At 41.5% G+C, this 27,998-nt stretch overlaps 1 protein-coding gene across 1 annotated transcript in view; it reads right to left on the reverse strand.

Annotated features, from left to right (window-relative positions):
- The window catches only part of Pkhd1 (PKHD1, fibrocystin/polyductin), a 430,053-nt gene that overhangs the window by 331,528 nt on the left and 70,527 nt on the right, over positions 1-27,998 (reverse strand). Inside the window, exons 29-34 of the mRNA XM_005369574.2 lie at positions 24,088-24,283; positions 23,415-23,482; positions 20,580-22,181; positions 18,226-18,369; positions 10,432-10,651; positions 5,126-5,276 (exon numbers count right to left, since the gene is read on the reverse strand). Of these exons, the coding sequence (XP_005369631.2) occupies positions 5,126-5,276; positions 10,432-10,651; positions 18,226-18,369; positions 20,580-22,181; positions 23,415-23,482; positions 24,088-24,283 (2,381 nt within the window). The remainder of the gene's footprint in view (positions 1-5,125; positions 5,277-10,431; positions 10,652-18,225; positions 18,370-20,579; positions 22,182-23,414; positions 23,483-24,087; positions 24,284-27,998) is intronic.

A 27,998-nucleotide genomic window follows, 5' to 3' on the forward strand; every position in this document is an offset into this window, starting at 1 on the left:
TCTGTTCTTTACCAAGATTTGTCCTTATGAATCTTAGCTGATTCATCTCTGAAATACTAGTCTGGGTAATGCCCAAAGCTCCACTGAACTAGGATGAGTCAACTCTAGGCATCCTCTTGTGAGGCTTAACCTTTCCCTTACCTCATTTCCCAGCTATTCCTTAACAATGAAGACATCCTTTCACATTGGGTTCTTATCTTTTTAAGAGGAAAGCAGAACTTGAACACATTTAGAACTCTGTTGGAGGAGGGCCACTTGTTTGTTTCCTGACTGCTCAGCCCCGAAATAATAAAACACTGCTTGGCCCATTAGTTCTAGCTTCTTATTGACTTATCTCTTACATATTAATTTAACCCATCTCCATTAATCTGTGCATTGATATAACTCTGTGACTTACTGACTAAAGTTCTGGCATCTCTCTGTGGCGAGGCTACATGGCTTCTCCCTGACTCTGCTCTTCCTTCTCCCAGCATTCAGTTTAGTTTTCCCCACCTAGCTAAGTTCTGCCCTGCTATAGGTCCAATGTAGTTTCTTTATTCATTAATGGTAATCACAGCATACAAAGAGGAATCCCACATCACCTCTCCTTTTCTGTTTAAATAGAAAAGAAGGCTTTAACTTTAACATAGTAAAATTACATATAACAAAAGAGGTGTCAAGCAAGAATTACAGTTACAATATTTATATCTATTTTATCTTTTATTGTAACTAATTAAAACTATATTATTACCATCTATTCTTCAACTCCATCAAAGACTCCAGAAGGATATAATATTACCTAAGTAAACAGGAAGTGCATTGTAAGCAACTTCCAAAACTCTAGAATTGACAGAAACATCTTGTTGCCTGGACAGTCACCCAAAGTTCTTCTCTATCATCCATCTTCAGCCTACAGACCCATAATATCCAAAAGACTTTCCAAAAGCAGAAAATTTCAAAGACAGTTCTGCCTATAGTGGCAGTTTGTCAGTCACTTTCTTCTGTGTCCTGAATGTGTCTGGCATACTCTTTCATGAAGCAGGAACTCCAAAGTCCCTTTTTCACCTTTGGGCAAGTTCAACAGTCATTTCTCTGCTGGTCCTTCATGTCCAGTTTATCAAGCAGTTCAGGCAATAGCAGTTTCTTGCCCAAATGGCTAACCAACACCATAAGGAGCCTCTTCAATGCCCATCTTCCTCTTGAAGTAACTGCCAGGAGCAGATGTGTCTCATTGTCATGAAAGGTCCTAAGTTCTTAAAACATTTTAAATGCCATATTCTGAAGGTCTCTGGAAGATTTGAATACCTAACTGAAATATATCTCTATATCTAGAAAACCTAACTAACATGACTACAAGCTTGACTATTATAGATGATTATCTATTAACCTATATTTCTTAAGTATACACTACATTTTTAAGTGAGCTGCACAATCACAATACCTTAAGCAATAGCAGAAATACGTATATAACAAAATAGATCTAAAATTTCTATCAACAAACAAAGATCTAGACCAAAGCAAATCTCTATAGCATATCCCCCTTTAAATGTAAACAAACATTTATAAACAATAATTTAGGGAATTTAGGTGTAGTTCTCTCCAAACTGCTTCCTGCTTTCTGTTGGGTGAAGTAGGTTTTGGGAGTATTCATGATGACCTTACAGGGTGTTTTGGTCCATCAAACCACATTAGTCTGGAAACAACCCACAGGTTCTCATCCTCTGTAGAAAAACCTCTTTTCCAAAGCAACATATCCTTAGACCCAAATTTTGAAGACAAGATACTTTTAAAGTATATGTGTTGGTTACTTAGCTCTTCACAGCCAAAAAAAAAATTCAAAGAAAACACAATAATATACATAATCCAGACTCTCTGTGTATATTCCATTTTACATGGCTTTTTTAAAAAAAAATCATTTACTTCTTTTTATAACTCTCTATGTTATTTTGCTTCTCTCTCCCAAGCCTATGTACATTTATTCAACAGTGTGACCCATTTAGAAGTCTTTCCTATCTGGACCTGTCCTATTGTGTATCTGTAATTCTTTACTGTCCAGGAGTGCTTCTTAAAATGCTAAGTTCTTCTTAAAAACCTAAGCTGTGTCATTGTTAGAGCAAATGCAGTGCTGTCTGCTTGCTCTGCCCAGTCCAACATGGTGGAATTCCATTTACTGCCTCTACAAGTCATGCATATTGCCCCATTTCCAAGTATACAGCAGGTCTATGTCGCACCATTAAGCAGGTTGTTGGACTCTGTTCACAAAACCCATTTAAATGTCCCATAGCCAGACCTTGTCAGAGTTTGTTCTGGCAGCATGGCCCAGAAAGCTGACGTTACAAAATGGCATGGCTATCACTAAATCAGGATAACCTCTCTTAAGGAGCCACGTCTCTGCTTGCTTCTTCTCTGTTCTTTTGTGTCTAGGATTTCTTCCCTCTTTCAGGTTTTAAGTGGATTTTAGTTGGCCACTTGGAAGATGCCAATTTGCTGGAGGATGGCCACTTGTTTGTTTCCCGACTGCTCAGCCCTGAAATAATAAAACACTGCTTGCCCCATTAGCTCTTGCTTCTTATTTACTAACTCCTACATATTAATTTAATCAATCTCCATAAATCTGTGTATAGTCACGAGACTGTGGCTTACTGACTAAAGTTGTGGTGTCTGTCTCCAGCAGGGCTACATGGCTTCTCCCTGACTCCACCCTTCCTCTTCCCAGCATTCAGTTTAGTTTTCCCACCTAGCTAAGTTCTGCCCTGCTGTAGGTCCAAAGCAGTTTCTTTTATTCATTAATGATAATCAATAATCACAGCATACAAAGGGGAATCCTACATCAGAACTCAATTCATATCAATTGCTCAAGAATTTTAAAATAAATGAAACATCTAAAGATCCCTCACATCTCAAAATTAGCCTCTAAAATGTTTTAAAAAATTAATGAAATCTAAAAAGAAAATTATCTGGTCAAAGCAGCAAATACTGTGGTAAATCATTCAATACCATTTTCTTGTATTGTCACTACTAACACTGGACGACATTAGCTGTGTGCTTAAAGCAGTTTCCAGTGTCTTACATGCAGTTAAGCTCACAACAGCCTGATCAGGAGGCTACTATTATTATCCCCACTGTACAGATAAGAAAACTGATGCACAGGTAGGTCAAACAATTTCCATGAGGTGAGTAGTATATTCAAATCTTGTAGTAGAACTACAAAGCTCAGATACTTAACCAATATGATAACCTACCTCTTGGATCCTTTGCCCAGAATTTGCTTAGCTTGACAACCCAAGAATGCTAAACTGTTACCCATTCAGACTGAAAGTGACACCAAGGTGGTAAAAGCAGAGACTTAAAACTGGTCCTGAGAATAAACGGTGTAGTGTTTATCATTAAACAAGACCTCTATATCAAGGCTCATAGACCTCTGCAGAAGGTGTGTGTGTGTGTAAGAGGCAGTGGAAAGGGAGGTGTCACAAAGTGATATCTCTGCACATGGCATGGCTTTGCACTCATGAACTCACTGAAGTTATGGTTACCTGCACAAGATTGAGCCCCTCAACATTGCAAAACAGGTGAGGGACATATCACGAGGCCCTTCTCCTCTGTAAAAGGACTACTGAGAGTTAATGGTTTGGGGCAGAGGGTATCATTTTCTTACGTGGGGTAAACAACAGCCTCAGCAAGCTCCTGCACAAAATGCAGATTAAACTCAATAGTCACGTGCTGAGAGGGGGCATGAAAATGGAGGGGGACTTGTTGGAAAGAGGCAAGTTTCCATCAAGAGGGGAGGGGACATGAGAGAGGTCAAAAGGCATGAAAATAGCTTAAAGGCATATATACACATAGGAAACTGTCAGAAAAAAAAAATTTAAAAGGTGAGATTGAGAGAGGCTTAACAATGCTCAGTGTCCCCTACAGTCGCACCTGACAGCTGCGTAGGAAGCAGAGAGTAAAGCGGGACCTGCAATTATAGGACAGTGGATTTGGAAAGGAGAAGTCGGTGTGAGCTGTGGACTGAAAGAAGAGGCATTTGCGGGGAGACCAGTGAAGTAAAAAGTGGAGACACCGGGAAATTGGGGGAATGGGAAGAGTGGAAGTAGGGGAAAATAAACACAGAGACCCCTGGGGTTGGAGATAGGCAGGACCCAGTTTAGGAGGGACAGAAGACAGACTCTTCAAAACAGCACACATTTTCTGCAGAAATACGAAACTTACACAGAAATGCTTATCACAAGCCAAAGAGGTATAGATTTGGATTGGGATGGGTTGACTCAAACGGCATACACAAAAGGATCTAGAATACTGTGTGACATATAAGAGGCTCTTAATAAATGTTTGTACCAAATAAAAGAGACAAAGACAAGATGACCTGAGGATTGCTTTCATAAGAGGAAAGGCACCTAAGGGAGTAGGTGCTCAATAAATATTATTTTTGGTCTGCGTACAGAGAGAAGCCTGGGGAGCTGTAAGAGATTATCTGATACATTTCCAAAGAACTCTTAGCCTCTGATTTCAGTTCTCAAAAACTCCCTTGGGAGGCTGTGGAATCTCTCACTGGGGACTTACAGAGCACAGAATCAGGAGAGCCACTTGGAGAGAGTGGTTCGGGTGGTTTAAAGGGGATGCCTTGAGACTGAGAGGTCAGATCAAATGGCCTCTGGCCCTTCTTGTTTCTAACTTCCCAGGGATCTCCTCAGAGGCTGACATTCACACTCCTTCCTCACAGAACAGAACCAGATAGACAGGCGACACTGTTGTCCTGCTAGCTGAAGAGGGTTGAGTGATTTGGAAGCCTCCCAGAAGGGCCTGGTTAAATTGTAGGCTGTTTGTTTTATCAAGAAATAAAGCATAGGAACCTCCTTTCTAACATGCATGCAGAAATCAGGACAAAACGCTGTAGAGGTTATCTGTTCAGAATTCTGTCTCACAGAAGCCAGGCAGGGCTCATTTATTTTGGAGGAAATATATGATTAACCATAGTTAACTATAAATTCAGATGGTAAGCATTGGATCAGCCCCTCAAAGTCTGAGAGCATTTAATATTATATATCGCTGCCATTTGGACTAAATTGTTTTTTTTTAATGTACACAATATTACAAATTTAATTTGAGCTGTTTGAATCAGTCTGTAAAAAAGATTTGATTATACCTGAGTGTTCTGGCCCCGGCTTTTCTGTATTTCAGTAATCTTGGCGATAATTGGCTGATTAGGCGTCTCGCACTCCATCTCTGCCTCAGTTTCCATGGTAATGTTACAGGAGCTATTATAGATGAGAACTTCATCTCTTTCCACTTTAGGGCTGAAACAAGAGGGGAGGTTAAATGGGGTGTCATCAATCTTAATGAAATGCAATTATTTTTACTCTTATTAATCATTGCAAGCCATTAGCTTGTGGCAACTAGAGGCCACCATTTGTCAAATTTTGCAAATTTCTGTAATTTTGTTTCCATTCTTTTATTGTTTATTTGTTTTTCCTTTATCTGCTCACCCAGCAGAGAGAATGCACACAGTTAAATATCCTTCGCTGAGGCCTTTCTTCCTTCCCAAATTAGGCACATGAGCATCTGCTTCCCAGACCCCACCTAGCAAGCAGCTCCCAGAGAGCTCTTTGAGGTCAAAAAATGGAAGCAAAACCTGAGCTGAGTTTCTTTATTTTGTTTGGGGCTTTTTTTCCCCCTTATCCTGTACCTCTTCCTGATCTTACTCACACTTAGTGTTGGGGGAGAGAATTGCCTGAATCCCTCCAGGGCAGATGGAGAAATTGGAAAACCTCCACAACTGGCTAACTGGTCCCTAATTCCAAACTGTGAAAAAAATGAGCTCATTTAGGTTTTCAATTCCCTCTCCCCAGCTGATGGCAATGAGGCTCTGTTGCTAGCAGTCGAACATTAACTTAGTAAATTAATTAAACTTACTCAACAGCCCAGACTAAGGAGATTCGATATATGTACCAGTTATATCCCAGACATTCGCTTTACACAGTCCTTTTTGCTTTAAAAAGAGAAGGCAGACTGGATTTCCATCGGAAATCCGCAGCACAGAGTTAGAGAGAGTCTAAAAATATGCAGTCCAGAGGAACTGTGGATATTAGAGAAGAGCATCCCCAACAGGTGTGATATTTATTCAAGAATAATCCTGGCTTTAGGCATTGTTGCAACTAACTCAAAGATTATTAGTAATAATAATGCATGATGTCTCATACTTGCCTGCAATTTTATATGCAAGGTCTGGTTTCAGTCTGTAAATTAAGCAGAGGTATGAAGTAGGTAACCCAAAGAGATCGGAGGGATTTGCATAAAGTCAAACCACAAATTTATTCAGTGTCAAGATCGGAACTGGGGTGTTATGCTTCCTATGCTGGGCCCTCAGGTTTGCAGGCGCTGACTGAACACAAGCAGAGAAGATGGCAGATCCCACAGGAGGATCAGAAGGAGCAGCAGGAAGGACAAAGGTCCCTGGCAGGGAGACTATAAATCATGTCAAACCCCAGCTTCTTTCTTGAAATCAATGTCAAAATGGCTTCTCAGACAATTTGCTAGAAATGATGGCTGTATTTACCTAGCAATGATACAGCTTCCCTAACAACTGTGTCCTAGACCTACGGAGTGTCAACGGTATTTTAACATCACACCACCCAGAATTAACATAGACTTTAGGCTAACCACCGGGGTTCTGTTCTCCTTTAATCAGAAACCCACTGCCCATGGCACCTAACACTATTCTTTCGCATGCCTGATGTTGACTTGAAGATGTAGGGATCTCCAGGTCTCTGCACTCCAATGACTTGAGGTTTCACTGTGCCGTATACAGTCAGTGGAGGCTTGGGGCAGCCTTCACATACAAAGGTATGAAAGCAGGTGAATTATAATAGATTGCCAGAGGGGATCCTTATCTTCCACATGACAATGAAGAGAGCCCTCACCAAACTTTATTTTCCTTTTTATAAAATACTTACTAAGAATCTAGCACCTATCTTTGTAAAAGTGGTGGAAAATTGAGTACAGGGAAGCATATGGGATGGCTGGAACAGAACCTAGTATACAGTAAGTGCCAAATAAATGTAACGCTTGCTCTAGTTTGGGCAGCAGTGATGTTAGGCATATTATGGCTGAGATGTTGTAATCCACATTCAACTCTAAATATTTCACCTCACTTGTTTGAGCCCATGTTTCAAACGCATTGTAACTCCTATGCCATCGTCTACCTAGTAAAACCACCCTCCAGAATGCAGATGGAATCAATGCGTAAATATAACACATTTGTTCCTGAAATGTAGCATCAGATCTAAAAAAAATATAGACCTGGTAAAAAGACCACAGTGGGAGGTCATGGGTCTTAGTGCGGAACATAGGGCTATTTAAAAAAAAAAAAATGGTCAAGTGGTCAAATGGCCTTCTACCCATTTATTTTTGCACTGATTTGTGTTGCTCTCGGCATTGGTCACAGAGGGTAGTGAGTAGTTAGTTTAGAGATTCATAACTAGTCAAAGTGCTGAGGATAAATGAGTCTAGGTACTCAGCTATAAGTGAGTCCTTTATAACAACATCCCTCCACCCAAAGTCCAGGGAACATCCCAAAACACAGGGTAGAAAGACAGTAGTAAGAACCAGAGATGGCACATAAGAACTCATGGGAATGTGGCCATCTGCACAAGATAAAACCCATCAAAATTCCAGCAGGGATAGGGGAGGGGCTCCTAGAGCCCCACCCCTAGCTGTGCAGCTTTTGGAAGTTACTCAGTGAGGAAAGTGTGGCTGCCGGCGTGTTGCCTATGTTTCCATGAACGACCCCACACCTATACACGGATGGTTAGCACCAACTGGGCTTAGTGGTTTATTTATTTTAAAAAGGAAAGGAATGTAATTTGGCTCCACGCCAGGCTGGATAAACTAAAACTTCTGCATGGGAAATGTTTGGCTCTTCAGAGATGAAAATCTTATTTCCTTTTTAGTCCATCAAGTTTAATGGGACATCACACTGGTTTGCCCACTTTCATATTCCAAAGAACAAATACATTCTTTTCAGTTTTGGGAGGGTGACTCTTGTAATTATGAGGGGTTTTTGTGGCACTTTCGGGAGTATATTTGGCAGATCGTGGGTAAGATTGTTTCTTCAACAATTACTATTATTGGAATAAACTTTCATTTCATCTCATATATATAAAAAAAAAGCTTGGAATGGACAGGTGTTAGAGTCCCATGGGGAACTGGAGAGAGTTTGGGGTGGATATGACTGAAATATATAGTACATGCTTATGAAATTTCTGAAGATCAAATTTTAAATTATTAAAAAATAGAGAAAACTAAAATGTTATGCAATATTTGAAAATGTGGAAATTAAACATAGAAAAACAAAATGGGTTTTAGAAATAGCTGCCTTCAAAGCACCATGCTCAAGCCTCCATGAGGCTGATCAAGTACAACTTGTTTTCTCCTTCTTTCCTTCTATTTATTTTTCTGCTGTTGGGTTGGAGGAGATTCTTAGACTGTTTTGTGAAGGACTCCTGCCATGTTTACATCATAAATCACTTATAACCCTGTCTGAAAGAAATGAAGTTGTGAGTTGGCTCCCAGACGGCTACTTTTATTTCTGAGGGCTCATAAGTCATCTAGTTAATAACCCCTCCTACAGTATGGTCAGGGATAATGTCAAGCTGGGTTATCTGAATTCCCATAATCCTCCATTTCCCATTGTTAATTGGGAAAATGGTTACCCATCATCCCTCTCTTCACTGGCCTCTATGACAAAACGTTAAGTAAGTGATGTAAGCCACTCTGGCTTCCTTTAACTCGCCTGTTACTAACCTACTATCTTCTCTCTTTAGGTTCATCTATTCTGGAGGGGTTAGCCCCCTTTCTGGTAACTTAGTGTTTTGTTTTGCTTTGTTTTGTTTTTTTATAACTTGTTTCTGATTACTTCACTAGAGAGGTTTGCCATTTAAAAGTCATTGCTAAAAGTGGCCGCAAAGCCATTATGTCTGAAATAGACCTTCCAGGCAGGCAGATCATAAGACCGGTCACTTAGTGTTATAAAGTGAGCCCCTGTATCAAAGAAACAAAAACAAAACTAGATTTCTACTTAAAAAACTTCAAAGTTTTTATGCCAATACCAAGCTGTTTTCCTACTAGCCACCAAGAGTCATGTGTGTTTCCCCTGTCCTCTTCAGCATGAAGTGTAGATTGTGTTTAAGTCAAAGAACTCTGAATTCTAGTTCAATAAATCACATACACTTTGGAATGCTGCAATAGCCAGAGTACTGGGCAAGATTCTCAGCATATTGAAACTATACTTATAGGTAAACAGTACATGTTGCAATGGGGGTCTAAGACACAGTTTCTTCAGCCACCTCTGACATTAAAGAGGAGACCATGGAAGAATCCAAGAGCACTATTTAGGATATGCAAGCAAAGTCCCCTGAATCAGTGGCACAGAATCTGTGGATATGATAGTGGGTTCTGAGACCCTGGTAGTGAGTTCCGAGACCCTGCTTCACCTGACCACAGACTTCACGCCCTCACTTCCCATAATCCCTTTCGGAATCACATCATGTCCTTCAAGGGGGCAGCAGTCAAGGGAGAGCTTCTTTTCCTCTGACTGACCACAAATCTCTGGTGGAAAGTTCCCACCAAGACAGACTGCTCAGAACCTCACAAAGTCAGACAGCCGTGGAAAGGACTAGTTATTTCTGCAACTGAAGGCAACTGGTCGTGTTTGGTTTTATATCTTAATGAGGAAATCGGTCTCCATTAAAAAGTCAGTTTTAACCATTCTATCCAGATGAGCAATAAAGACACGAGGCTATATTTGGTGATAAGATATCAGCCTGCGATGGAACTGAACTATTGACAGAAATTAAGGCCGTGCAAACTTACCAGCATGTTCACTTTTTTAAAAATTGGGTTAGAAAGTGGTCAAATCTAGAAAGCCATATTATTACTTTTTATATATATTTTTAAATCTCCAAGTCCTTAGGAGTTTGTGGCCTCTAAACCCCAGATTTAGAGTAATTCTGGGGCATAACTCCTCTTCTTTTGAATAAACATTGTGCAATCTGCCAGATTTCTCTAAGATTTTTTTTCATACTTGTGAATCTGTTTGGAAAGAAAAGAAAAAAAGGAGAGGGGGAAAGCCTTCTGTTTTTCATAACGTCTAATCTTTCTCCCCATTGGCATGCACCAGATGTCGCCCTGGATCGGAAGATAAATATTAAAATCTAAGCAAGAACAAAGTGAGCTGTTTACTGGGTATATTTTTCAGATGTTCTCCTGAGCACTTGAAAAAGACAGAGATGCTTTGATATGAAGGTTGGCTGGAATCCATGATGGAATGGCCCCTCTGAAAGAGTTGGAGGCCCGTAGGCCAAATCCACCCTGCCTGTGCTTTCTGCCGGCTCTGTGGATCCCAGTGGCCAAAAGCGGTGGGAATGTCAAAGAGGACGTAAAAGATGGAGCTACCTGAGGAAGAGGCCTGAGAAGGGTGGGGAGGCTGGCTCTGCCCGGTGCTCTGGTGCTAAGAGACATTGGGGACTCTCTTCACAGCAGTAGAGGTAAGGCCAAGAGCCAGGCAGTCTCTTTGTCCCTATGGCGATGGTCAAATCGCAGCGCATGTAGGTGTGGCTGCTAACTTCACAGCTGTCTTCTGCAGGCCTCAGGTCACACAGGGAAGCCAAGGACACTGGAAAAAGTCAGCACGAGTTTAGCTCAACCTGTGGAAAGAACTCAAAATCTCATGTCATTTCTGGAATGATGCATTCTTTGACCTAGGAAAACAAAATTATCGATTCATTTCTCAAAAAAATAAAAAAGAGATACATGGTCAAGCAATGCAGATATGAACGAAGTTTTCTCTAAGGTGTCTCTAAAGAAAGAAGTTTGTGGGTACAAGGTCAACTTGAAAAGAAACTACCATCTTATCTTCCAAAGCAATTTCTGTATTCCTACTGTCTATATTTGTGTTCTCACTATTGCACACGGTTGGTGGCACTTGAGGTTGTCAGACCCCACCTTTTCCTTATGATGAGGAGCACAGTGTCACACAGCAGCATTAGTTCACATGTGTATCATTACTCTTTAGGTTGAGAAATGTTTATGCCTAATTATAATTCAAGTCTCCACTGTGAAATTCCTGTTCTTGTCATGTGACTATCTTTCAACTTTGAAAGTTCATCTTTTTCCTGTTGGTCTGGAATTTTAGGGTCCTCTAAAAGTTATTATTACCTCCTCCAAGTTTGTGGCTAGACTTCTCTCTCTCTTTATGGAACTCCTTTCTTAATAGAACTCTCTCTGTATCATAATGACCAGTAATATTTCATAAGGTAGAAAAGTGAACGCTTTGTCCCCTTTCTCTCTGGTACAAGGAAGAGATGTAAAAGCAATAACAAGGCAGGCATGATCCCAGCATTCAGCAAAGAAAGGGATCAAGTCGGTCGGTGACTCTGGGACCAGTCGGGTCCATGCGGTGGGCTAGCTGCAGGCCGACCAGAGAATGGAACTCTTGTTCTAGAACAAAAAGAACATAAAGTGACAAAAAAAAAAACAAAAACAAAACAAAAAAAAAAAACCTTTAATTGGAAGAACAAATGTCTTCTGGTGAGGTGTTTCCATAGGAACTGTCTGAAAAACCTCTCTGGCTTGCTATGTCTGCAGCTAGCCTGTCCTCACAGGTACCCAGCAAACATTACCAAGACCTTCAGGATTGAAGCTATGATTGCCTGCCTCTCACCGTGCTGTCAGCAAGGACCACATGAGGTGAGTACAGACAGCAGAATTTGTAGTTATGTCATCACACCAAATGCTATTCTTGTTGCCATTACATTCCAAAGCACCTGACGCCTAGGACATTCTCTGGGCGTGAGTTTGGAACAGATAATTGCAATCAAAATGACTGACAGCAGGATTCTCGTGTGGGGAGACAAAACATGAGAACTTTCTAGTTCATAAGCCCCAAGGCAAATAAAAACAGGTTCAACACCTATAAAATAATGAATTCATTATAGGTGATTAAGTGGATGCAAATTGACAAGGTGGATTATGAAAAGCACCCAAGGCTGGGGATCAAAATCCATGGGTCTTATTCCGAGTTCTGCCACTAAATAGCTCTGTGCCCTTAATCGCTTTAGCTCTTCATGCCTCATGGAAAAGTTAAAGTTTCCGTGAAAAAGTCATTTGGTATAATCCAAGTAAATGTAAAAAACCTGAAGATCAAAGATCTTGAGCGTTTTTAAACAAAAAATGAAATATGAAATTCACCTAACTGGATGCTTCAGCACCCATCATATGGAAAAGTATTCGTTGGCTAGAAGTGTAATTTGGGACAGTCAAGATAGATGACCCCGAAAGCAGCAAAGGAACTTTTCTCATCTCTATCTTTCAATCTTCATCATCCTCTAAAAAGGAAACACATTCGTACCATGGCACTGGAACAAGCAAACTGTAATTAGGAAAGTTTGCCTCCTAAGACATTTATCTGTAATCTGGGATCGGAAACATCCGTCTATCACGCAAAATCAAACTGAAACTATTTCAAACCGATGGACAGAACTCAAAGTGACCTTGCTAAATTTGAGAAGTTAACAAAAAATAAACAAACAGAAGACCAAATGAAAAGCGTGAGGCAGTGAACTGCAGGAGAAGGAAGCCGTGTAAGCAGGAAGAGAGTCTACAGCTGTGCAGTCTGTTTAGAAACACAGAAGCATGCTTGCCATATGCATGTACCTAAACATGCTAATGCACACACTAATGCATGCATACATACTATGCATGTATGCTCAATGCACACACACACACACACACACACAAGCACATGATTTGTATACATGAACACAAACATGAATGTTCTATAGAAATTTTCTCGGAGATAAAATATTTCAAGCTCATTAACTCAGGAAATAAACTACTAAAAAAAAAAAATTAGGAAGTCCCTAAAACTGACAAGGTTTTTTGGCTTCCTTTTTCCCTGAGCATGCATTAATAGTAGGTCTGCAGAGAGACACTTTCAGACAAGGTGGGCCTCCTGGAAGAGGGAGAGACCAGCCGAGCTCCCTGAAGACTCTGTTTCTGCAAGTAGGCCCTCACCCACACTACTGTGAATAACCCCAATGAAACTATTTGGTTCACCAAACTAGACTTGAATGGTATGTGTGCCTGGACTGTTAGAGGTTCCGTATCTGGGGTGAAAAGGCATTAGTTCATCTCTCTCCTACTCCCTTAGAAATAGCATCACACAGAACAGACACATATGCCATAGCCATCCATGCTCACCACATGTGTACAGAGACAGAGAGAGAGAGGTGGGGGAGGGAGCAGTGTTCAACAGAAAGCACTATGATGTTAATAATAGGCAGACATCAGTGATGCTCCCCAGTGTGTCTAAACCTTGCTTAATACCACAAGCTACCTGGTTTTGGAACCTTCGCTAGGCAACAGTGTAGGAAACCAAAGAAGGAACGTCAAAATGTTTCTGTATAAAGTTTCAGACAACATGAATCCTGAGAATCTACATGTCTAACAAATTCGTAGGCTATGCTGCAAAAGTCGCTCCAGGGCACAGGTACACTCCGCTGTCTTAGTACACAAGCATGGGGTAACTTTCCAAAGGCCATTGGCTGGTTAATACTGGAACAGTTCAGGAGGGCAGTGCTAGCGATGTAGAAAGATGGGTTCTCTGAGAATGGCAGCCTGGATGCAGGCGTGAGGGCTGCTCCTCTGACATCTCTGAAAGAAAGAGATTTCCAAAGATGCTGATTCTACGCAATCCTTTAAAGCAAGAGAATCCAGGTGAACCATAACAGTTTCGCAAGCACCGGCCCCTTAGCCACTTTATGTCTATTCCGGGCACACCTTCACAGGAAGAAATGAAAATGCAATTATACACACAGCATTTGCTTTAGCCAGCTTCAAAAGGTTCCAGACTCCCCACACCTCCACCTGAATGTAAAGAACTCTGGAGTAGGTGCTCACAGACCATAAGAATAAGGGTCTTTTTAAAGTTGTTATATTTTTTAAAAACTAAAAAGCAATTTGCGTTTGTGCAATTGATGAGTGTTTGGTGACACCTAGTGGCCATGATAAGACTTACAGCCTTTAATTACTGTATTGCTCCTTTCAAAATACAAATAATTGATTCTCAATTTCTAAAACTTAATAAAATACTTTATGACATAGCAACTTAATATTTCCAATGTGCATTTTCCAACTTATGATATCAAAAATTTACCTGACCCTGATCACGTCATTGATTTTTTTTTTCCTCAGTACTTCTGGATAAGGTGCAATGTTTTAAGATAACCAAAGAGTTCCAAAGTTTACTAACTCATAATAACTATATGAGAAAGTTTTAAAAATAAAAAAAACCCGAAGAGGCTCTCTCTGTCCCCCAAGACCCAAAGTTCAGGGTCTTCCCTAGCGCTGCAACACCAGCTGCAGCCTCTTTCTCCAGCGTCCACACCTGTTGTGGATCCCAGAGATCATCACACCCCAGCTCTTCCCACCCCTGCCACTGTGTACCAGCCCCCATTTCAGGCAGAAACCCCCTGCTCAACTACAGGCCACAACTGCCTGAAGACCAACTATCCTACCACAAGAGGCGCTGAGGATTCCAACATAGCCAAAGCACAAGAAAAAGACATTAAAAGCAACTATAAGTAGATGATAGAGGTTCTTAAAGAGGAAAGGAATAAATGCCTTGAAGAAACCCAGGAAAGCACAAACAATTGGAGAAAATGAATAAATCCTTCGAAGAAATCCAGGCAAACATAAGCAAACAATAAGAGGAAGTTAATAAATCCCTTAAAGAAAGGCAAGAAAAAACAAACAGTTGAAAAGAATGAATAAAATTGTTCAAGACCTAAAAAAGGACATATAAAAGAAGAGAAAACACAGACTGAGGGAATTCTGGAAATGAAAAATTTAAGAACATGAACAGGAACTCTGGAGACCAGCTTCACTAATACAAGAGATGGAAGAAAGAATATCAGCCATTGGAGATACGATAGAAGAAACGGATACAAAAAAAATGCTAAATTTAAAAATTTATGATTCAACACATCCAGGAAATCTGGCACACTAAAAAAAAAAAAAGGCCAAACCAAAGAATAATAGGAATAGTCAATGGAGTAGAATCCTAGCTCAAAGGCCCCCAAATTTTTTTCAACAAAATCATAGAAGAAAATTTCCTAACCTAAAGAACTATTTGCCTATAAATGTATATGAAGCAAAGAGGTTGGATCAGAAAAGAAAGCCCCCTCACCATATAATAATCAAAACACTAAACATACAGAAGAAAGAATGTTAAAAAGCTGCAAGGGAGAAAGACCAAGTAACCTAGAAAGGCAGCCCTATCAGCATTCACCAGACTTCTTAATGGATACTCTAAAAACCTCTAAAAGTCAGAAGGGCCTGGACAGATGTTCTGAAGGTCTAAGAGATCACAGACGCCAGCCCAGATCATTATACCCAGCAATTTTTTTAAATCACCATAGATGGATAAAATAAGATATTCCATAATAAAGTCAAATTTAAACAATATCTGTCTACAAAACCAGCCCTACAGAACGTGCCAGAAGGAAAACTCCAACCCAAGGAGGTTAAATACACCCATAAAACACACACAAAAAAATCTCAACCAGCAAAACCAAAAGAAGGGAAACACACAGAGACACACTAGCACCACCAACAGCAACAAAATACCAGGGATTAACAATCATTGGTCATTGACTCTTAATATCAATGGACTCAATTTCTCAACAAAGAAAAAACAGAGACTAACAGAATATATATAAAAGCAGGATTCATTCTTCTGCTGCATACAAGAAATACACCTCAACATCAAGGATAGATATTATTACCTCAGCATAAGGTTTTCAAAAGAGATAATATTCTATGCAAATGAACTTAAGAAACAAGCTGGAGTAGTCATTTTAATGTCTAACAAAAGAGACTTCAAATCAAAATTAATCAAAAGAGATGGAGGAGACTACATACTCATCACAGGTAAAAATCCACAAAAATGACATTTAAGTTCTTAGCATCTGTGGCCCAAACACGAGGGCACCCACACTTCTGAAAGAAACACTACTACAGTTTGAATTACATATTGGCCCGCACACAGTGATAGTGAATTACATATTGGCCCGCACACAGTGATAGTGGGAGACTTCAATATCCCGCTCTCACCAGTGTACAAATCTAAACAGAGAAATACCAGAACTAACAGATGGTATAAGCCAAATGGCCTCACAGATACCTACAGAGCATTTCACCCAAACACAAAAGAATATACCTTCGTTTCAGCAGCTCACAGAACTTTCTCTAAAACTGACCACGTACTTGAACACAAAGCAAGTCTCAACAAATGTAAGAAAATTGAAATAACACCCTCCGTCCTATCAGACTACTATGGATTAAGGCTAGATAGCAATGTAGAGGGAGCCCTCACTTGAAACTTCCTAGATGACCAGGAACCAGAGGCTGGATGGCCCAGAGACCTAGAATAGAACCAAACATGTCTCAAAAAAAAAAAAACAAAGTCAAGCAATAGTTGGGAACAGAACAGAAGCAGAGACCCATGGCCAGAGTTCAGGGAACACCATGGAAGAGGGGGAAGAAAGATCGAAGGAGTCAGAGAGGTCAAGGACACCGGAGAGCATGGGCCATAGAATCAACTAGGCAGGGCTCACGTGATCTCACAGTTTGGTGATCTGATGCTCTCTTCTAACCTCCACAATCACCAAACATGCATAGGACGTACATGCACACATACATACATGTATATATGCATACAGGCAAAACACTCACTGCCAGAAAATAAAAATAAATGAAACTCTACACCAAAATTAAAGCCTACGAAGTAATCATTGCTTCATTTCCACCGTTACCTAACTCTTTTGTTTAATTTTACATTAGAGAAATCTTGCACACACTCTGGGTGGACACTGTTTGGTGCATTGGAGGAGTAGCCACAGATCAGATAATGATAAAACAGCTCTTGTACCTTAGGTTTCTTACTGTGGAGTTGGTCTCCCCTTCCTCGAGCTCAGCTTATATACCTGATGGAAATAGAAAACTGCTCCTGCAATGGTAAACCAGGATTTTCTTCACATCCCCTTCTTTACTCTTCTCTCCCTCCCTCTCCCCTTCCTTCTTCCCCTTTCTTCCTGCCTATGATGCAGTATAATTCACCATCATGATAGAATCACATCCCGTAGAATCATTGCCCAAATTCAGGTGGAATTCCATATCCACCACTTTATAAATCTAAGACCATATTCAAATTTCAGGGGGAAAGATGTAGGAAGGGAGACATGAACTAAACCAGCACAGAGAGAGCATAGCGTATCTGTCCATCCTGAAGGACACAGTGTGATTTCCAAAGTACAAAGGCTTAGCACACAGGAATACACAAACAGAACACTCATCCGACTTAACTGAGGCTCTCTCAAAAGCAGCATGGCCCTGTGATCATAAAGTCATTTCCTCCTGTAGGGAGTTTCCCCTTGAAGCTCAACAGGCAGTTACCACGAGTTAGGAAGCCTCAATCTTTGCACACTCCTCCCTCCCTCCATAAAGACAGGGCTTCACGTTATGCAATTTACATGATGGCCGTCTCTTAAAGCATTGCGCTATCATGGCTTTAACTCAGCATTGAGGGAAAAGAGAACAATGTGACTGGCAAGTCTTGCCTAAAAGAATCAAGGAGCTGAGTACAAAACCAATATTCAAGAGTTGCCCAATGAGAAGGCCGTTAGCAGTCTTTTGTCTATGTGTGTGTGTTCTATGCATATATGTGGTATATGTGTGTGTTTCAATGTGTGTGCATGTGTATACTCTTCTAGCTGTATGCACGCAATTACATGTGGAGGCCAGCAGTAGGCTACAGGTGTCTTCTTCTCTCTCTACTTTATTTTGGGGGGCAGGTTAATTGAAGCTAGGGCTCACCTCTCAGTCAGAGTGCCTACCCAGCAAGTTCTGGGGATCCACCTGTCTCTGCACCTCTGCCCACTGTGGAGTCATAGTCACGAACCGCTATGGCCAGCTTCATCATGGGGGGGGGGGCAGAAGTTCTGAACATGAGCCCTCTTCTTACACGGCCCGCAATTTACCCACTAAGCCATCTCCTAGGGCCCTGGCATCTACCATTTTTGGTAGAAAAGAGAAAATTCTACTTCATGCTGTCATTAATACGGTACTAAAGCAGAAACAGAAAAATCCAAAGACTATGATCTTCACATAAATGTGTAGTCTTTTGCTCACCATCCAGGGGCAGAACCAAGCAGCTGAAGGCAGACACTGTTGCATTAGCCAAGACTTGGCACGGAGCACCACACACGGCAGCTGAGATCTTCCCTGGAGAAAATCCTGCTCCAAACACATGCAAAAGACTTCCACCCAGGCAGCCTTCAGAGACAAAATCCCAAGCTCGTTATTTAGGAGGCAAATCTTGCACACAAAGCTTAACCTTCACTTTCTCACTGTGCAATTTTCTCAACCCCCACAGAAGGTGTATAACTGATCCCAGCATCTCCAGGTTCTCTGCTTGGCTCTCACCTGCAGTTTGCTGTTCGATTGGGAGCTTTAAAAAAAAAATGTAGTCACTTTCTTTATATAACTAGTGGGGATTTACAGCTTTTAAATTTTCTATATGAAAATTTATTTTTATACAAAAAAAGCATAAAATGGAAACAAAAGTTTAAGTTCCCACAACCACCTAAAAGAATCTCCAGAGAAATCCATGTATCTTAAAGTTTCTGTGACGCATTACCAAATACGCCTTCTGTGTCCATCTCTGTGTGTAATGCGTGTATATATAATGCATAGATACAGTATATTAAAAGGGGTCGTTATGTACATATTATCTTGAAACTGTGTAATTTACTTAAAATTACAGCACAGGTATCTTTCGAAACCATAGATCCTGTAGCATTTTGATAGGTATCTAGAATCTTATCATACAATTTTTCTCAGTGTGAAAAATTAATATCTAAAACCGCCAAAGAATTCTCTCTTTTCATCACTATTGATGGGTATTACAGTAAAAACATATTTTAAGGTTTGGGGGTTGGAAAGACTAGTCCAGATAGCTGGAACACTTAGAGAGGAGGAGCTTCAGCCTCCCCTGCCCTCATCCCACTGGAGGGATGGAGGTCCTTCTAGAAGCACCTGCTGTCTCCTGCTGTAGGTGTTTTTTACAGTGCTCATTCGCCCTAAAAACCATGGTGTCTCGGGGTGTAGGGAGAGGAGCTAATGATCTAGCCAGCCCAAACCCTTTATAAGCAAGGAAGCCAAATCTTAGAAGAAACAGGGCTACATTAGCTCCATTAACCACTGCCTCTAACACAGACCCTGACCCCATCAGCACCCCACTCAGCTGAAGTGTCTTATGGGTATCACCCCTCTGATTTGGATTGAATGATTTCCTTTATGTTTGTTTTTTGTTGTTGTTTTTTTCTTACAGACTTAAGCTATCTCAGCAGAGTAAGTGAATAGACACCTTAAAGGGAAAAAAATTAACTAGACAAATGTCAGTGTCCCTGAAAGGAAATATAAAACTGGAGGCCACAGAGATGGTTTAGTGGTTCAGAGCACTCGGTCCTCTTCAAGAGGACCTGAATTTGGTTGCAGCGCTCACAATGAGCAGCTCACAGCTGCCTATAATGCCAGTTTCTAGAGATCTGGTGCCCTGTTCTGGCCTCCATGGGTACCTTGAGTACATGTGAAGAACATATATGCACTCAGGCATACATGCATGCACATGAAATAGAAAACAAATATCTTTTAACTTTAACCAGCTCACTTGTACTGTGCCACTGGCACATTATTAGTGGAGTAGAAATTCATGTGTAAACTGTTACAAAATGGCAAAAATTAATCCTGTTAAATGTTTTAAATAACACAAATCAGCAGCAAAAAAATAGTGATGTCTTGAAATTTGCAGGTAAATGGATGGATCTAGAAAACAACATATTGAGTGAGATAAGCCAAACCCAGAAAGGCAAATATAATATGTGGCTTGTAGACACAAAGCAAAGAAAAGCAGCCCACAAATCACAATCCCAGAGAACCTAGACAACAATGAGGACCCTAAGAGAGACATACAAGGATCTAATCTACATGAGAAGTAGAAAAAGACAAGATCTCCTGAGTAAATTGGAAACACGAGGATCATGAGAGAGGGTAGAAAGGAAGGGGAGAGGTAGGGAGGGCAGTGAAGAAAAAATGTATACCTCAATAAAAACAATTTTAAAAAATAAAAATATAATACAAATCAGCATATGTCTAAAATAGGTGAATACATTTATATAATAAAATAATGAGCTTTAGCAAATTATATTATTAAATTTAAAACACATGCCCAGTGAAGTTGATGCATTAAAGTAAAATACAATCAAATACTTAGGGAATATGTGAAATTTCCCTGATGGAAAATGAAGATAGATCAACAAAATGTCACAAAAACTGGCTTGAAGAAGAAGCTGTGGCTACAAGAAGTCTCCCAGCTCTTTGTTCCTTCTACCCTATAGTGATATTGGTACTCTCCTTCCTAAAACTGACAGTAACAGTTAATTTGCTTTATAGAGAGTGTGTTCTATCTCATCTTTTCTACTTACCAAAGTTTTTAGTCACTGAGGTCACAGTCGCTCTCTGCTCCAGAATGAGAGCCGAAGAGGCCCAGCCTCTGCTGTGGTCATAGCCTGTGACCGGATACTCCCCAGCAGGAAGTAAAGGAACCATGCACTGGAGAACTGTACGGTTCCCAGAGACACCCATGCATGGTGACTTCCCGATGAAAATGACCACATTTGCAGCCCCTGAGATCTGGGCGACTGAAAAGGTTAAGATGTCATGACTCTGTGAAACAGAAAGAAGTTCCGGAGTAAAGACACTGCTGTAACCAATGAGTCCCGCGTGGCACAAAACTCCATCCACCTGTATGTCCAGGGCCACAGAGCCACTTCCTGCCGGAATGATGCACTGGATGAGCTCATAACTGATGTTCACTGTGAGACAAACCCGCTGGCCAACATAGACAAATGTAGCATTCCGTCCCCTAAGAGCTGTGCCTTTTATGGTCAAGAGATTTCCACCGTGGATGCTGCAATTCTTAGGAAAATAGTCAAACACCTGAGGCGCAATGAAGAAGTTTCTAGAAACACTATCCAGGCAAGCATAACCAGTGTGTGTATGAACAGCTGACAGGTAGTGGAGCCCTGGGGTCAAGTTACTCATCTGGCAAGCCACATGGCTGGTATTGAAGAAAGTTGTGTGGCAAGGAAGCTGATCATCCACAAACACTGTTAGTGCAGCATCAGTGGTACCTAACTGTTGGCATCTCATCAGCACCGTGGTTATAGAACCATTGAGGCTTGCAATCAAGACATCCACAGTAGGTGTCGCTTCTTCCTGCAGGAAGAGTGTACAGTTCCCTGCACACTTGCTGGCCAGCCCATTGACCACAACTGTGACATTTAGAGCAAACGACACTGCAGAAAAGTGGTAGCCCACCAACTTGGTCTGGCATAGGACTGTGTGGCCTCTTAAACTCAAAATCACACAAGCAAAAGGGCCCGAAAGGTCAACATGAACTGACCTCCTTCTTGAATTGAAGGCCACGCCCTTCACAGTGAGTATGGTCCCACCACACACAGAACCACGTGTTGGGAAGATGGCCTTTATCCGCGGTGACAACTCAAATTTCTGGGGCACTGCAGACATATTGGCAAACCCCATCAACTTGTGACGAACTCGGAGAGGATAGACTCCTGCTTCCAAACTGTAGAGAGGAAAGGAACACCCAGACAAGCTTGTGTTCTCGACAAAAGATTGCACTTCAAGGTCACATTTCAAGGTTCCAAAAAGAATGGCTGAGTCAGAAAGGTTATTTCCTTCCACGTAGAACCGCAGGCTGTCGTTCGTGAGTTCTTCCCACAGAGCAGTGACCACTGGTGTTGTTGTGGCTTCATACATGAAGGTAAGGCCCTTCTCCACCAAGCTTGGACCATGGAGGAAAGAAGTGTTGCCGACCCAGATCGCCACAGAAGCAGAGACACTGAGAACATCTGCCCCAGGTGACAGTGCAACTGGAGGAGTCTCACACCAGACATTCATGTCAGTTAAGGTCACGATATCGCAAGTCTGGTTGTCCACAAGTATCCAAACCAGAGCCGGGTCTCCACCGAGTCCTGTTCCTGCAATGCTGAGGATGGTTCCACCTAAAGTTTAAACAAGGATTATACAAAATTAAAAGCAGTATTCTGGCCAGCAGAAAGGCTCGGCAGCTAAATGCCTCTGCAGCCAAGTCTGACAACCAGAGGTCAGTTCCTGAAGAGGACCCATATGGTGAGAGAACTGAACTCTGACCTCTTCATGCCTGCTGGAATGTGCTCAGAGAAACAGACAGACAGACAGACAGACAGACAGACACACACACACACACACACACACACACACACACACACATGTAAAAGCTGATATTCCAAATAGGAACCGCAGCCCCTGTACAGATGTGATGCAGTTAAGTGGAAAGCGGTATACACAAATTTCATCCCCCTCATGGCTAAATTTGTGAGCATTGGCCAATGCTCAGACAGGACAAAATTCACATAGCAGCAAAGCAATTCAAATTGTTTTATAAGAATACCTTTAAAACTTTATTTATTTTTATGTTACATGTACGGGCATGTTGCCTGCATGTATGTCTGTGTACCACTGTATCCTGTGCCCATGGAGGCCAGAGAGAGGACATGACAGATGCTCCGAAACTGGAGTTACCGACCCATGTGAGCTGGGAACTGAGCCAAGTCCTCTCTGCAGGAGCAACAGGTGATCTTAATCACGACCATCAAACCCCAAGTGGGATACTTTCTAGTGTTTAAGGCAAAATTTTAGAATACCTTTGGATGTCTCAGAAGGCTATACTACTCCCTACTAATATGCGAATGAAAAATCCAATTCTTTCATTTTCTTTCCATCTGTTCCACTATCTGGCAGAACACTCTACACTGCTCTTACTCTTCACTACTCTGCTTGTGTTTCTGTCTTTCTCCTTTGTCTTGCATCCTTAGAGGACAGCGAAGAGACTGAGGCGCCCCCTCCTCTCCTCCCACAGGCAGTATCTAAAACACTACTGCAGAAGGCTGGCCCGTCCCTTCCTAATACCTGCTTGAGTGTGGTGTCCACTGGATGTTTTGACATTTCCTGTAGAAATAAAAGCCAGCCAGCCCTCTCTCCTTTTTATTCTCTCTTATTTCTGGAACTCACAGAGCTGAAGTCCCACAACTCTTCCCACCTCACGAAAGAGCAGTGATCGTCTGAGAACGAAGGGAAATATCTTGCCCTGATGCCTGCAGCCCTGCCCTCACCAGCCCATTAGTCCAGGGATGAAATCTAAATATTCAGTAAACCAACTTGCTGGACAAATAACGTGTGGCATAGGAACCACTCACCCAGAAGAGACCCAGAGCAAGGTTCCACGCTGAAAACTTCAGTGAGGTATTGGATGTGGAGATCAACCCTAGAGAAAACAGTCCGTGTTAGAAAATACCCTGGAGATGAGCAGAACAGAATGGAGACACACTTGTAAAGGGGGGAGCAAATGACAGTGATTCTGATCAAACAGAAAAAAAAGACAGTGGAGGGACAGGCGGGGCGCTGTCCTGGGAAAGTCTCAGGGGCGACATCAGTCACACACAGGTTAGATACTTTCTAGATGAAGGAGAGAGAACTTCTAGAGAAAATCTAGAGTGATTCGGGAGTACAGGGGAGAAGAAGGTGAGGCAGGAGGCATAGTGAATTCAATTATTACAAATCATTTATCCAACACACAAGACATAGTCTTAATAAAGTGCTCCACCACAGGCTTGCCTTCTTTAGGCAGAGGCCCACCCATCCCCACCTCCACTGACTTCTAATTCCCCTTTCCCCACACAAGGAAGACAACATTTCTCATCTGTTGGTCTAAGGAGTGAACCGCCCACAAGGCTTCGAGATTCATTCGTATGTTTATAATTCTCAGACCCTCATCACCTCACTTTACAGGGAACAAAGAAGACACCCAACTCAAGATGGACGATGCCAAGTGAATTGCTGATCACCAAACAGACCCCCAGTTAACCTTACCCCTGGGCACGAATGCTGACTCCATTAATGAAGACTGAAATCGTGTGTATGCCAGTCGGCAGTGGGGGCAGCAGCGCCTCCAGTCCCCAAGCTGTCTGTGTGAGGACCTGAGCAGAGGTGTTTTGCACACGGATTTGTACATCCAGATCGGTGTCATTCGTCAGCCTTGCCATCCCAAGGAACAGGATCTCTCCTCCTGTATCAAGAAGACTATATTTACTTCTGGACCTGGGACCTCAACCACTTTGTCTTTTATGATTAAAAAAAATCATAAAATAGAGACAGCACTATACGTAAGTCTCTAAGAATTTTAACAGCTCCCTTTTTTCTCATGAAATTTCTAACAATTCCTTAAACAGAGCAACAGCCTAAAACCTAAGGGCATTAATGTTGCAAAATTGTTGAGACACTTATGCTGACTTTGATCCCTGGAAAGGCAAATTAAGTAATTTGGGGTGTCAATTGTCTTCCTTACCTACAAAACAATGTTCTGTGTCCTCTCCTTTAGCTACTACTTTTGTGCTAAGAAAAGTAAAAATCTACATCTCCGAGATGCACTGCACAATTATAACAGGTCATCTACTTCCGTGCCATTACCCCATGTGATCCTCCCCCTTAGTCCTAGCTTGCTTTATGACCCTAAGATAAAACGCTGGCCAAAGCCAATGTGGGGAGAAAAGGGTTTCTTGGCCTCATAGATCACAGTGAACCATCAAGAGAAGCTAAGAGATCTCAATACAGGAACTAAAGCAGAGGCCATGGAACACTGCTGCTTCATTTGCTGTCCCTGGCTTATTCCTTTCCTATGTACCCTTGGCCCATCCTCGGGATGCCAGCACCCACAACTGCCTGAGCCCTCCTGTATCAATTATCTATTAATGCAATGCCTCACAGAAGATTAGAGAGACGACTTGGTGGCTAAGAGACCTTGCTGCTCCTACAGAGGACCTGGGTTTGGTTCTCAGCATATATATGGTGGTTTGCAACTATCCATAACTCCAGTTCCAGGAAATCTGACCTCCATGGGTGCCAGGGACACATATGGTACCCATACATACGTGCAGACAAAATCCTCACATGCATAAAATAAAATAAATAAATCTAAATAGAAATTTTAAAGAAAAGAACATGTCTCACACACGCTCACAGAGCAAACTGATCCAGCAGTTCTTCATTTGAAACTCCATATTCCAGGTGATTTTAGGTTTGCATAAATTATGCAGCTGGGGTTAATTATGATTCACTGTGCCAGTGAAATACAGCTAGCATTTTAAAGTTGAGGAAACCTTAGTCATCAAAGTGTCATAGCTAAGTAGTGAAAAAGGCAAACCCTGCACTCCTATCTCTGCTCTGTAGTTCAATGGTCTTTTGCTACTATCAGCATGACAAAGATGCTATGGGACACAAAAAGGCTTGCATAGACTTCATCGTCAAATAACTGTCAAACTTGTAAATGAACTGACAAAATTGTGTCGGTAGGAGGTAGACGAGATGGCTCAGAGGGAAAGTCATTGCCACCAAACCAGATGGCCTGAATGTGTTTCCTAGGGTCCAAATGGTAAAAGGAGAGAACCAATTCCATAGGTTGTCCTCTGAACTACACACCACACACACACACACACACACACACACACACACACACACACACAAGTTTATTTAAAGCCATAGGTTTTTTAAAAAAATTTTAAGTAGAAGACACACTATAAGAGTCAGTTAACAGGCAGTACTATTCAAATTAGAATGTTCTTCTTCAAAGAATCACCCTGATTATTCAAATAAGAACATAAGGAGAGGCTGAATTATTGCAAAACATGGTACTTAAGATTCAATTTGGTAGATACAATCTCAAAGAGAGTGAGTGAAGTGGGGAATTAATATTTAATTCTTAAAATTTTACAACTTGGTCTCAAGTCTTGTGCAGCACATTATCATTTAATCATTCAGTGGCTTGCAGGAAATGGCAGCAGCTAGCTGGTTTTTAGGAAGAAAGGTATGTGCAGACACAGGTACGTGTCTGGAAAAGAAACCAAGATGGTGTTGTCTGTCTGCCTGATCATCAGAAAAGGTAATCCTCAGGGAATCTACATTCCTTGGAAACATCTGTAGGTGTGCAAGGAATGGAAGGATAGGACTGTTTCATACTTAGAGAATAAACAAACATGCAGGAAGGACAAACTCAGTCTGCAGACAACCAGAGCCTTAATGAAAGCCAGTTATGTACCCAGTAGCAGAAGCAGAAATGCATGCCTCTGCCTCACACTCCCCAGTGCACCCCCAGTTTGGAATAGAGCACCCTAAAGGTCCATTAACCACAAGCACCTCAGAGTCAATGCAGTGATCCCAAGCAGAGGGATACCACAGCTAATTAGATGAGACTGGAAAAGACTGCCTGTCTCAGCCAGGGTTTCTACTGCTGCGACCGAAACACCATGAGCAAAAGCAGCTTGCGAAGGAAAGGGTTTCTTTCTTCTTACAACTCCCAGGTCATACTCTACCAATCAGGGAACTCAAGCAGGAACCTGGAAACAGGAACTGAAGCAGAGACTATTGGTGTGGGAGAATGGCCTGTATTCTGAAATTCTATTTTAAATAAACACTGAGTGGCCAGCAGCTAGGCAGGAAGTATGGGCAGGACAATCAGACAGGAAGTACAGGTGGGTCAATGAGAACAGGAGAATTCTGAAAAGAAGGAAGCCCATTTCTCTGCAGTCCTGACCAGACCACAGAAGAAGCAAGATGTGAGCCACATGGTTAATATAGACAAGAATAATGGGCTAATAATGGGCTATATAAGTTATAAGAGTTAATAAGAAGCCTGAGATAATGGGACAATCAGTTTATAACTAATGTAGACCTCTGTGTGATTTCTTTGGGACTTAACGATTGTGGGAACTGGGCAGGACAGAAAACCTCAATCAACAGACTATGGACAGTTCCTGCTTGCTGGCCGACTCCTCATTGCTTGCTCAGCCTGCTTTCTTATACATTCAAGGACCACCTGCCCAGAAATGGCACTTCCCAAGGTAAACTGGGTTGTTCCCATCCATCATTAATCAGACAATACTCCACTGAGTAGCCTATAGAACAGTCTTATGAAGGCATTTTCTCAATTAAGATTCCTATAGTGATATTTTGTTTGTGAGCTAACAAATAAAACTTGCCTGAAGATCAGAGTGCAGAACTAAGCCATAAAGAGTTCTTACCTCTCCCAATGCACAGGCCAAAGGGGTGATCCTGTCTATACGAATCTTCAGACTGCATCTAAGCTCCTGTGTCTCCCCACTTAAATTCTTTTCTCTGCCCAGCCATATCATTCCAGTGTCTACTTCCATAATGTTGGGATTAAAGGCATATAATCCCAAGTAGTGGGATCTCCTCTGTGTGAATTTTGTTTCTCTTTAAGACAGATTCAATCTTGTTGTACAAAGCAGCCTTGAACTCAGAGATCTGCCCCCCTCTGTCTCCCAAGTGCTAGGATTAAAGGTGTGTGCCACCATTGCTTGGCCTCAGTGGCTAACTAGTAATTTAGCTCTACACTCTGATATTCAGGCAAGCTTTATTTGTTAGATTACAAACAAAATCAAAATGACACTACAGATTACTTCTTCTTAGATGTGTCTACATTTCTGTCAAGTTTACATAAACCAACCAGCACACTGCTAAAAAGAGAAAAGTGGACATGGTGATGCTTTATTCAAGTTCTTGAATGTTACTGCCTCATTTGGGACTTAAGCCTTGACATTTTTGTTAATAAAATGATGCCAAATTTTTTCCCATACAGTTTTTGGAAAAATTAACTTAGAAATTCTGAAAAGGTATATGTAGAATATGTAGAATCAGGTCCTCTCTCTCTTTCTCTCTCTCTCTCTCTCTCTCTCTCTCTCTCTCTCTCTCTCTCTCTCTCTCTCACA

This window comes from Microtus ochrogaster, unplaced genomic scaffold, assembly GCF_000317375.1.
Source record: "Microtus ochrogaster isolate Prairie Vole_2 unplaced genomic scaffold, MicOch1.0 UNK52, whole genome shotgun sequence".
NCBI classification, from domain to species: Eukaryota; Metazoa; Chordata; class Mammalia; order Rodentia; family Cricetidae; genus Microtus; species Microtus ochrogaster.